The sequence below is a fragment of the Pelodiscus sinensis genome, chromosome 1, assembly GCF_052426305.1.
Source record: "Pelodiscus sinensis isolate ZL-2025 chromosome 1, ASM5242630v1, whole genome shotgun sequence".
In the NCBI taxonomy this organism is placed as follows: Eukaryota; Metazoa; Chordata; order Testudines; family Trionychidae; genus Pelodiscus; species Pelodiscus sinensis.
This window is the reverse complement of record NC_143052.1, coordinates 342,316,669-342,329,012: the sequence shown is the minus strand read 5'-3', so window position 1 is coordinate 342,329,012 and position 12,344 is coordinate 342,316,669. Positions and strand designations below refer to the sequence as shown.

Sequence of the window (12,344 nt, the reverse complement as noted above, 5' to 3'; positions counted from 1 at the left end):
TTTCATCTATATTAACTGATGCTTTACAAAGTCTCTGTGGTCTGATTTTAACATGCCTCTAAGTTTTTGCTTGGAATTTGTAACTTATATTTTTAGATGTACTGTGTCCCATTCTCATTTTTTGCTGTTCAAATCCATAGAATGATCAAAAGGATTACTTCGTCTGTGGAGTCAAGCTGCCTAATTCTGAAGACTTTCAAGGTAGCTGGATATTTATTTTTCATTTAGTACTTAGGTTAGCTGTGACACTACTTTATCATAGGGCAGACTTATTGTTTTAGGAGCCAACCAAAGCAGTTTGAAAAAAAATTGAGTCAAGTAGGCAGTTCTGATCTAATTTCTAATAGTTTTTCACCTATGAGTAGAGCTAGCTTGGACTTGGAGTAAACGTTCATTGCTGAAAAAACTGATTTCTCACAATTGAACTGTGGGAAAGGGTTAACTGGAGTGAATTTCCTGACTCCGAACAAAGTTTGGAAAACATTAAACATTGTCAGAATATACTCTTTCATCATTTTCTAAACAACTTTGTTTAAAAAGTAAAAACAATAAAGGTTGAAATCTGCACGTCAACTAAGGATGGGCTAAGATTTTGAAACATGAACCCAGTCAGTATGGGGATAACCATTATTATTAGGTTTTCTGTTTTTTTGTAGCCTGTCTGATCTCCCTGAGCATTTCCATCCCATCATCATTTTAGACAGGTAGTTGGTAGTACATTCCCACTGCTATACTCTTGTAGTTCAAGCATGGAATTTCTGTAGCAGAGATTCTGTGGTACCATTTGGTTCACTTCAGACCTTTTACTATATTTGACACTGTACTGCTTTTCAGATATAGTGCCTCTCTTCCACCAGCAGAAGCTACTCTGTAATTCCTATATATTCTATACCCTGTTACTACCATGGCCTCTTGAGTATCATTGTTTTGTCCAGTTTGTGTTGTCTAGTATATCAATATTCCCATTAAATACCAAACACTTAAGTTCATCCATCATAGTATGTAAACTTCTAACTCTATGTATAAGGAATTATAAAATTTGTCAATATTTAGTTGTCTGTGTTCATGTGATGTAATTGAATGGAACTTTTTCATTTGACTGTTTCTCTTCAGCTTTTACCATTACACTGTCAACTTCTTTCCTCTCTCCTTTACCAGGATATTGAGAATTCCTGTTAATGGATCATCCTCAAGGAATGTTTGTGTGAACAGCATGCTTCTCTGTACCTATCGGCTTTCTCCCCCAGTGCTTAGTTGAAAAATTTCTCTGACTTTTTAATTTTACAGGACAACAATCTGGTTCTATTTTGGGTTAGGCAGAGCCCATCCTTCCTGTATAAGTTCCTCCTTTCCAAAATAGTTCCTCAATCCCTAACAAACATAACCCTCTCCTTCCTCCAATTCATCCATGCATTGAGACTCTGCAATTCTCCCTGTGCTGTGGGACTGGAAACTTTTCAGAGAATACTACCTTGGAGGTCCTGACCCGAATTTCTTATCTGGCAACCTAAATTTAACCATTCTTCTACCTTTCCCTATGCCATTGCAACCTACCTGAGGAAATTCACATTGTGATTCTCCCAATCTATCTATCATAGCTATCTATGATTCTAATAATCAAATTCCCTGTTACTATTACCTGCCTGTTCCTAAGAACTGGGGTCCCCAGTGTGAGAGAATACGATGTCATCTGGCAGGAATGTCCCAACTATGGGATTGTTTACCATCCCTCCAGTTCGAACAATACAGAAGTGAGAGACTACTGTATCCTAGAAGGTCTCCTGTGCGTGCCTGTCTCCCTTAGCTCCTACAGCTCAACAATGTTGGTTGCAGGAGCCTGAACTTTGTCTTTAAGAGTCATGAGTTGCTTACACTGAATGCATTCCTAAGCCACATTCAGTGCAATAAACTGGATACCTGTCCCAAGATTACTGCTCCTGGTTGCTAGCTCCTTTAGTCACTTTGTATGGATCGGTTTAAACTTCTTCTTCCTGAGTAGTCCTCCCACCTTGTTAAGGGACTAGGAATCAAAGGATGTCAGATTGAAGCCTCTGTAAGAAGCACTAAGCTTTGCTTAGCGCACAGCCTTCCTCTCAGTTCCCAACAAACCATGCTATAAACTGCAGTCAAGCAGACACACAAAGAAATTGAGGGCAAACTCAGTCAAGAGTCACATGTTCTTTCATTTGTTGTTTCAGTTCTTCACTGGGACAGTTTTCTTAAACTCGAATTTGCTGTTCCTGTTTCACTAAAACAAGCTTTTTAAAACCTAGTCTATACTGTGGTGATTTATTCAGGGCACAAGTGATTTTAATATAAATCCTAGCAAATTTGGTGAGGTGACTCACTAATATGATTGCATTTAAAGTGTCAGAAAAATGCAAGTGAATGAGAGAGGTCAGTGTGATTAGTATTTCTTCACTATCTAATTGCATGTTTTATGGTCTTTAACAGATGCCTTATTTGTAAACATTTACAAGTACCTTTGTACCAGTGTAATTTGTCATAACTTATTGGTATTATCCAAAGAGACGGAGTCCTTTCAAGTTTGTCACAAAGAATTAGTTTGCCTGCCCTGTGACCTACTGCAAATTGTGTGTGTGTGTGGGGGGGGGGGAATGAAGTACTGATTTTTTTTGATTTTTTTTTAAAACTTGGAAAATGTTGTTCACCTGATTTCTTGCATTTTTAAAAATGTTAGCATAATGTTAGTGGATAACTAAGTTTAAAAATAAAATTTGAACTCCATGACATCACAGTTCTACTTTAATGAGACCCATATTTGCTGCAGACATTGAATTCCTTTTTACGGAATAATTCCTTGGAGTCGGTGTTATTTTTAAATTTGTCATGAATTGCCTTATTGAGAGTAAGGTATGATATCATAGATGTCACGGAGATAAATTAGTGTTTTTCCTTCCTTGTTCAGATTCTTATGTATTTCAGTTAGTTTCACCAGAATTTCTGTTGTAATTGGAAGGGGTTTGGGCTAGCTATAGCTTCTTTCCAGCTATTTCTGGATTCACATGCTATTTTTTTAATAAGCTAGAAAATAGCACAAAGGAACAAGATGAAAAGCTAAAAATGCCATTAAAAGGTTAATAACTGTTTGTAGAAAATGAGTTAAGAAGTGGGGTGGAACAGCCATAAATAAATCTTCATTAGAGGTAAATTAAATTTTATATATACAACTTCAGATCCCCAGTTATAAAATAAATGTAAAACGTTAACTTTCTAAAACATGGCTAACAGTTGGTTCCTTCAGTTAGCGGCCAAGACTAGGGTTCAAGCCCCGGCAATCAGTTTCCCTGTCCAACTGTTGGTGATATCACTAATGTCTAAAGTGATGTAAGAATTCTACTGCTTTCTTTGCCATAGGTGTTAGTGAGGCCATCAGCTGCAGCCAGAGAATTGCAGACCCCTGAAAACTTGAGCTCTGGCCTATGGAGCCTTTTTCTTAAAAAAACCAATTCAAAACAAAAAAAACACTTTTAGTTAATTGGAAGTTGAAAACTATTTCCTTTACAGTTTGAAAAATGTGGTAGATTATCACCTAAGATCTACATCTCATGACTCCTTTCAACATAAGATATAAGTAATGAATTGGGAATAATAGATTTTAAACCAGGAAGGATTTTTACCTTTAGCATCAGAATATAGTGTCTCAGCCATGAATGATTTTAAAAGATGTTTAACCGCTGTAGTAGAAATGCAGTATCCGTTCTATAATTGAATGCTTAAATGTGCTATTACCACATCATAAAGAAGTTGGAACCATACATTGTAATAGAAGTGTGTTAGAATAAGTTTAGTAGTACCACTAAGACGTCTGTAAGATGCTTTCAGTTTTTTTCTTTTTAATTGAATATGCATCTTTCAATCATTTAACAAAAATGTGTCCTGTTCAAGTCTTTACTGTTCCCGTAATATGGACATCCTTGCCATGCTAAATTTTCATTAATGCACTTGAATTCTATTGATATGGTAAATATTTTAAGTGGATAAATAAGTTGTTCTTTCATTAACAGCAAAAGATGATGGAAGCATTGCTGTTGCCCTGGGCTACACTGCACACTTGGTCTCAATGATTTCCTTCTTCCTACAAGTGCCACTCAGGTATCCCATCATTCACAAAGGTTCCAGATCTGCAATCAAAGATAATATCAATGACAAACTGACAGAGAAAGAGCGAGAGTAAGTATGTCATCTTCATGTGTACTTTCTAAGAAAAATGTAGCATCTTGACTTTATAGGGTTGACGAACCCAGCTGGTCTGCTCTGTTTCCCTGTTCTGTGAGTTGCAAAGTAAAATTAAGCAGTACTAATTACTTAAGTGCTCTTCATTCTATCGTCAGCAGATACAGTAAACAATGGAGTTGTAGCACCTCGGCAAGATTGAAGAGAGAGGTTTAAGGAGAATTAGGGAAAAATTGTCTGCATTGGCATGGGGGAGGGGACGGGAATGAGAAGTATATCCAAATGATATTAAACTCTTTGGAGATGTAATAAGGTATAACAAGTTATAGTTTAGTGTGTGGATTCCTCATGAAAAAGCATTAGTATTGGGGGGAGACTATAGACTCCAACTAAGATGGATGGGCTCTACTGTGCTAAGCAAGGCAGTGTGTATCTGATTTCTCAAAATAGCCAAAGTGATTTAGAAGCACCATGTTCAGTGAAACTAGGTATACTAAGACAGCCCTTGCTCCAAAGATTCTATTGAAACAAAAGGTGGGAGAAGAATAATCGTACTCATTTTACAGTTAAGAAAAGTGATACGGATTTAGTAACTTGCCCAAAGTTATCCAGGATGTCTGACAAACCTTGATCTGAATTCCTGTGTTCTATTCTATTGTTTTAACCACACAACTATCTTTTACCCAGATTTTACATAGTTCTACCAATAGAACTTAAAGTTCTTCAGCTCATAGGGTGTGTCTAGACTACAGGGCTTTGTCGACAAAACTATACCTGTGTCTACACTACTGCCGAGTTCTGTTGACATAACATCGACAGAACTTGGCAGTTTTGTCGACAGCGGTAAACCTCATTCTACGAGGAATAACGTCTTTTGTCGACAGAAGGTGTTATTGCATCTACACTGTCCTTTGCGTCTACACTCAAGTCGACAAAGCGGCTTGCTTTGTCGACAGAACTGGATGTAGTCTAGACACTCTTTGTCGACAGAAGTTTTGTTGACAGTATCTGTCATCAAAAGCCTTTAGTCTAGATGTACCCCTAGTATTTTGCGTTTGAGCCAAATCTTCTTAATCAGTTTATCTAAATGATTTTTTTCTCCATAGCTCTCATGAATTCAACATTTATATTCCAAACTACATTCCCCCAAAAGGAGAGGTTTAGCTTGCACTACTCCAAAAAACACACTCTGGTATTAACCCTTCTCCCAACATATTCAGGAAGCTCTAGGTTTTTTTTCCCCCAATTGGCCCTGTCCAAGGTCCTAAAAGTCAGTGTCCAGGATTGGAGGGGCATATAGATGGATGGCAAAGGGGTCTCATATTCTTTCTGGGCACTGCTGTCTTGGTAGCTGGTGGCTCTATAGGTAGTTCTATATAGCTTATTTTGCAGCTGCTTCCCCTCTGCCTTAGCTGCTTCCTTCTCATACATGTCTAGTTCAACTAGATGGTGACTAAATGTGCCTCAGAATCTGACTGTGTGTGTTTTAATAGGCTTTTATGAAGACAACTGTTCCACTTCAGTCCAAGGGACTGTTGAGTAATTCTGGCATACTTCATACTTGGCAGCCATTGTAACACAGCATCCCTTGTTAGCAACACTTTTAGGGTGACTCGTCACATATTTGGCTTGAAGAGGTTCTAACATGAATTCATATTTCATTTTAGTTGAAACTTTGCCTATAGCATCAAAATGAAGGGTTTTAAAAGATTTTTATTTCAAAGATAGGGTAGATGTTTTTGTTACACTAATTAAAAATGGTTTGGATTTAGGCTATTTAAAAAACTTAATACTGTACCCTGCATTCAATTGCTGTAAGTAATACTTATTACAAGTACCTAAAATAAACTTGGTAAATAGTGCCTAAACACTTACAGGATAGACTTGTTTTTCTTTGGTAAATTCATTTTAAAATGTGTACACACTATTTAATATAGTAAGCATCTTGGCAATTGCAAATAAAGTACTTAAAGTGAATGATTCAGACCACTTATGTTCTTAGGAAAATATGAGTCTTTACTGCTTTATTGGAAGCAGGACTATTTGTAAAATAAGCAGGAGGTTACAGGGTGGACCTAGTACTTCTATATCTCCCCAACTACTGGAAATGAAGTATGAAAATATCAGCCATTGGCTTTCAGAATACAGGCAGTCCCCAAGTTACGCGGATCTGACTTACGTCGGATCCGCAGTTACGAACGGGGTTTGGTGCCCATCTCCCTGGTCTGCTGAGACGGGGAGCAAAGCCTCTGAGGACGCCAGCAGCAGGACAGCCGCGGCATGTCTGGGCTGTCCGCTGCCCGCGTGCTCCCCGGCTTTGCTCCCCGTCTCCCTGGTCTGCTGGTCTCCAGCAGACCAGGGAGACAGGGAGCAAAGCCGGGGAGCACGCGGACAGCCCAGACGCGCCGCGGCTGTCCTGCTGCCGGCGTCCTCAGAGGCTTTGCTCCCCATCTCCCTGGTCTGCTGGTCTCCAGCAGACCAGGGAGACGGGGAGCAAAGCCGCGGAGGACCCGGGCGGCGGGACCGCGGTGCGTCTCGGTCCGCTGCCCGCGTCTTCCTGGTCTGCTGGGGGGGGGAGGGGGGGAGCGCAGCTAGTACGCTGGACCAACCCAGCAGCACCCCAGCTGCTCTACCCCAGGCGTCCCCAAGTCAGCCGCTGCTGAAACTGACCAGCACTGACTTGGGGACGTCTGGGGTTCTTAAATTGAATCTGTATGTAAGTCAGAACTGGCGTCCAGATTCAGCCTGTTGAAACTGATCAGAGGCTGATTCCAGGAAGCCCGGAGCAGAGCAACTCTGCCTCGGGCTTCCTGTAGTCAGCTGCTGGTCAGTTTCAGCAGCGGCTGAATCTGGACACCAGTTCCGACTTACATACAGATTCAACTTAAGAACAAACCTACAGTCCCTATCTTGTACGTAACCCGGGGACTGCCTGTACAGCCAACTTGGAAATCATTAACAGAAGTGCTAAAGTTATGGTGCTTCCATGATATATTCTAATTGTTATCTGCTCCCTTCTTCGTATATGCCATATAAGGTATGTCTAGACTGCAGGGTTGTTTGTTTGGTTTTTGTTTTTAAAGTAGCCTTTTTTCGGGGAGGGGAAAAAAGTCACGTGTCTAGACTGCTGTCGTATTTTTTCAAAATTAAATTGAAAACATGTCAGTTTTTCGACAGCAGTAAACCTCATTTTATGAGGAAGAATGCTTTTTTTTTTTTTTTTAAAGTGCTCTTTTGAAAAAAGGCATTCTTGAACGCAAACCGCTTTTTCAAAAGAGAGCATCCAGATTGCCTGGGTGCTCTTTCGAAAAAGCGGATTGCTTTTTCAAAAGTTGGGTGGCTGTCTAGACTATCTTTTTCGAAAGAGGCTTATAGTCTAGACGTACCCATAGACTTGTAATATCATGTCAACATATGTTTCAGTTCATCCACAGAACTTTCTCAGTCTGTTTATAGAACCATCTTACCTCAGTGTTTTTTAAAAAAGAATGAATTTTTCTTTAAATACCTCCTTAAAAGACAGCTTTGAAGAAAAACGTTTTAAGAACCATCTTGAATGTACAGAAAGCGTGTTAAAAAGTAAAAAAACAAAACTCATACTGCTTGAAGTTCGGACTCAAATTATGTATCCTTTATATGTCTGGATTGGATTCTGTCTGAGGTTTTAAGCTTTTAGAGACCATGCAATGTTTCCTCCATGCTGAAGGTGCTGAATAAAACCAGTTTAAACTTCTCAGCTCTACTCTGAGAAATAGAAACATAACACTTTTTCTCCTCTATCTGTAGGCATCCTTTTAATCCATAACTTTAATATTTGTCACACGTTTTACACTTGCATGTAACATTTTCATTAATCTGCTTCTGTATTTTATAGAGTAGTGTCACACCTGACTTGTGGAAAGTACAGGGCTTTTTTTGTGTGCATTTTTCTTTGTAATGGCTCCTGGATCTAGATTACATTTTTGTAACTCATCTTTGCAATAGAATTTTAGATGCCTCATGTTTTATTCATTTTTTTAAACTACCATGAATGGTAGATCCTCTAAACACACTTTTAGCCTAATAGCTACCTTTGCTAGTTAGAATCTCATGGGTTTAAAGGAAGATACCTCAGTTCAATTCTTCCCCTCTTTGGTTTTTTACAAAGCGTCTCATTCACGAGATGGACAGGGCTATGGAGTGAACTAGAACTAAGTAGCTAATTAGGCTGTTTGCAGGACCTCTTTCATATTTGTTGCAGAGGCTGGATACTGTGTGGTGAATGAGATGAACTGTAGGAAAGAATTGGATTGATCTGAATCAATGTGGCTTTTGAATCACGATTTAAATCATCAAAAAATATGATTTAAATCCCGTTTCCCACTGACACTTCACATTTCTTAAACAATGGTGCAAATTTGATCACTAAAACATGTTAATTTATAGTTCAGTACAGCATTTATAACATCTGACAGGATATACTTGGTGTAATTTTTTTTTAGTTAATGTGATTTTTTTATTAATTTAGGAAATAGTACATAATACTCATTACCTATGTTCAAGCTGCAGATGCACCAACAGTACATTAGAAATGGTAAGAACTAAATCATGCGCACAAACATAATAGAACTTATATTTTATTAAATTAAATCTTAAATGTTACAGAAATGTTTTATATTTGCGATTGCAGCAGTCTCCTGTGTTGCTGGCTGATAGCTGTCCTTAAAATTTGAAAGTGTTTAAAATAAGTTTAACTGAGTTCTCAGTACTCTAAATGTGAACACTAAATGTACTTAACTTTTACAACTAGCTCTCATCTTCCCCCTCAACTGTCATTTTGATGCAGATAATATTCTAGGTTACCAAAAACCTAAGGCTGCCTGTGCTTAGTGTGTGCACACTTAATTTTGGAGTATGCCCTGCTGAAAACAAATATAGGATTGGATTCCTTTGAGTAAGCTGAGTTAGCCAGAATTAAAATAGAGAATACACTTATGGCAACACCATTATGGTCTGTGACCATGATGTTCCAAAATAAGAGGCATATATGATGTAATATAAAATAAGAAAATGACTGTGGCAACTAGCAACTTTAGATTATTTTCCTACAACTTTCGGTATTGTATGGTTGGGTGATAGATTCTAAACCTAGTTAACTAATTAAGGATTAGCAAAACAAAACTTTTTTTTTCTAGCAACATCCAACATAGCAAACAGCTTGGTGATTTATTTGATATATCACGTACTAAAAGGCAGAGAGAGTCTTAAAGAATAATTCATTGCAAAGTTGGTCAGCATTGTTCTTCAGACGTATCCACATCATTTTCTCCCAATAAGCAGTTTTCTTTATAATGTTTCATTCTCGCAGTTAGACCCTTCATTATCATTATCATCATCATCATCATCATTTTGCACTGTTTAAACTTGACAAGTTTTCCTTTTTTACACAGGGAACAAATTTCTTCAAAATATTTCTTCCTTTACATCAAGAAGCCATGACAGTTTTTCTATAGCAAAAGTGTAGGATAATATAGGAAGCTGTATGTATGCTGAATGTCTTCCCTTTTCCTTTCCTATCCATTCCTATGTTCCTTTATATGCTGCCTTTCCTTTCTTTTACAGTATATTGTCTCTGTCTTTAGACAGTGTCTTAACTAACTACCATGTGTGGCCCAGGTTCACCACCACATAAGCACAGAACAAAAACATTCCTATCCAGCCTGTCTGTTTTTGTACAAGTTTGGCTGCTGAGAAACAAACTGAAGATTCAAAACTTTCAAGAAGTTAGAGCTGATTGTTAGGCTGGACAGACTAGAGCGATTAATTCTTTTTGAGACTGGAGGTATATCATGTTTGTGATCAGATCTGATTTTTAAAATAAAAAATTTAGAGTTTTATTGATTTTTGAAAATATCAAATCCAATTTAAATAAAAAGAACATTTTTTTTCAAGTGATTTAAAAAAAAAAAAAATCCGCCCTATAAAGAATGGCCTCTTGGATAAGGCAGGTGAATGCTATTTGAAGAATGGCAGAGGCTGCAATAGAATGCAAAAAGAGTGTGACACTGGACAAAATTAGCTGAAAGTGAGAACACAGTGAATCTGTATTGACATCCTTGGGGTCTGATTTGCAGAAGTGATACTTACAGCGGAGGTCACTGGAGGTACTTCTCTATACTTATGTGGTGAGGGCACTGTTGGGTTGATTGAATAGTTCTCAAATCCAAAGACATACCTAAATAATCCCACTTTCCTCTGACTAGACTTAAAGCTCTTGGTTCCCTTTTATGATCCTGAGGGAGGCAGGAAGTAACTCCAGAAATTACACCGCAATAAACACATCTGAGCAGACAAACACTCTAAAGGAATCTTGCATTCACCTCCATTTTTCCTTTATGCCTTTTTGAAATCAGTGAAACTCTTAAACTCAAATATTAAAATGGTGGCTCGGGAGCAAAGTGGGAAACAGCCTTAGATTGTCAGCCTGAACAACTAAAATTTGGCAAGGATTAGATATATATGTAATTGGAAAAACATGAATTTTATAATGGAGTGTGTTAGGTTACCTTGGTTATAAGTGTCCGTACATACACCACCTACACTTTCAGAATTGGAGGTTATACATCTTCAATTTTCTTTTCCTATTATATTGCAAATAATGTACTTAATTTTAAGATGTACTCAATGAAGTTTATTAGTATGAAACAAATGTAGCCTGTCTCATGAGTGAGTGTGTGTATGTGTGAGAGAAACTAACTTGTATCTTGCTGCTGTCTACAAGCATTCAGCTAATGCTTTCGTACATGTGAAATTTTGAACTGTAAATCTCAGTAGCCCTAAATCTACCTGAGAATTTAAAATAGCAAATTGTGGCGGTTAGCCTTTTATGAACCTATTAGCCAGGGGGTGGGAACGGTGTCTCTGGCCTCTGTTTGTCAGAGGCTGGAGATGGATGGCACGAGACAAATCGCTTGATCATTGTCTTCGGTCCACCCCCTCCGGGGCACCTGGTGCTGGCCACTATCGGCAGACAGGCTACTGGGCTAGATGGACCTTTGGTCTGACCCAGTACGGCCATTCTTATGTTCTTATGTGCTTTCTTCATTGATTCTAAGTAGCTTGTGAGAAGTTAGGTGAGTACAACCCACATTTGCAGTTGTTTCTCAGTTGGATTTGTTTGTTATAGCACTTTATACCTCCTAGACCAGTGGTCCCCAACCTTTTGGGGCTGCCGGGCCCCCGGGGATGGGGCCACTCAGGCGCTGAGCACTCGGGGGTGGGGCCGTGCATGTGCCTGTGGGCAGGGCCACCCATACGGCACGTGCCCTGTGCTAGTGCCCTTCCTGGGCCACGCACCCATGGGTGGGGCTGCCCATAGGCCGTGCGCTGCATGCCCAGGGGTGGGGCTGCCACCGTCCGGGTGCTGCATGCCCAGGGCCTGCACCACTCCTGTGCTACAAGCCCAGGGCTGGTGCCACCCCTGTGCCACGCACCCAGGGGCTGGCACAGCCCTTTCGCCGCGCACCCGTGGGTGGGGCCGCCCAAACACCACGCGCCCGGGGCTGGCACTGCCCATGTGCCATGCGCCCGGGGCTGGCACAGCCGTTGCAGCGCACACCCGGGGATGGGGCCGCCCAAATGCTGCGCACTTGGGGGCGGGGCCACCCATGTGCTGCGCACCTGGGGCCAATGCTGCCCATACGCCGTGCATCCGGGGGGCCAGCACCGCCTATGTGCCGTGCGCCCAGAGGCGGGGCCGGCCCCATTCACTCGGGGTGCTACTGTATTGGTTTTTTCCTTTTCTCCTCCTGCTCGGAAACTTCCTCCAATCTCATAGCTTCACACATCTCTGAGGAGGTAGAAGAGGAGAGATTAATATGGCTGAAACCATCTGAGTCACAGGAATTGAGGAGGTAGAAGAGGAGAGATTAATATGGCTGAAACCATCTGAGTCACAGGAATTCAGACACAGCTGTGAGAAAATCTTAGACATCTGCATGCAAAGGCACACTCATTTTTTCACTTTTAATGCTGTCAGCAGCTGTCCCTTTGTGATAATTTACTGAGCACTTAGAAACTAGACATTAATGGAAAATCATAAAGACGAGAGATGTGCAGTATATGAGTGTAGTTAACTTTTCCAGGAAGAACTGGAAATGGTATCACAG

The 12,344-nt window shown here is 40.0% G+C and overlaps 1 protein-coding gene across 2 annotated transcripts in view; it reads left to right on the top strand.

Moving 5' to 3' along the window:
* Nucleotides 1-12,344, top strand: part of UVRAG (UV radiation resistance associated) — a 127,384-nt gene that overhangs the window by 60,143 nt on the left and 54,897 nt on the right. For both annotated transcript variants that reach the window (XM_075919535.2, XM_075919534.2), the window contains exons 11-12: nucleotides 141-201; nucleotides 4,029-4,194. In XM_075919535.2, coding sequence (XP_075775650.2) covers nucleotides 141-201; nucleotides 4,029-4,194 — 227 coding nt within the window. The remainder of the gene's footprint in view (nucleotides 1-140; nucleotides 202-4,028; nucleotides 4,195-12,344) is intronic.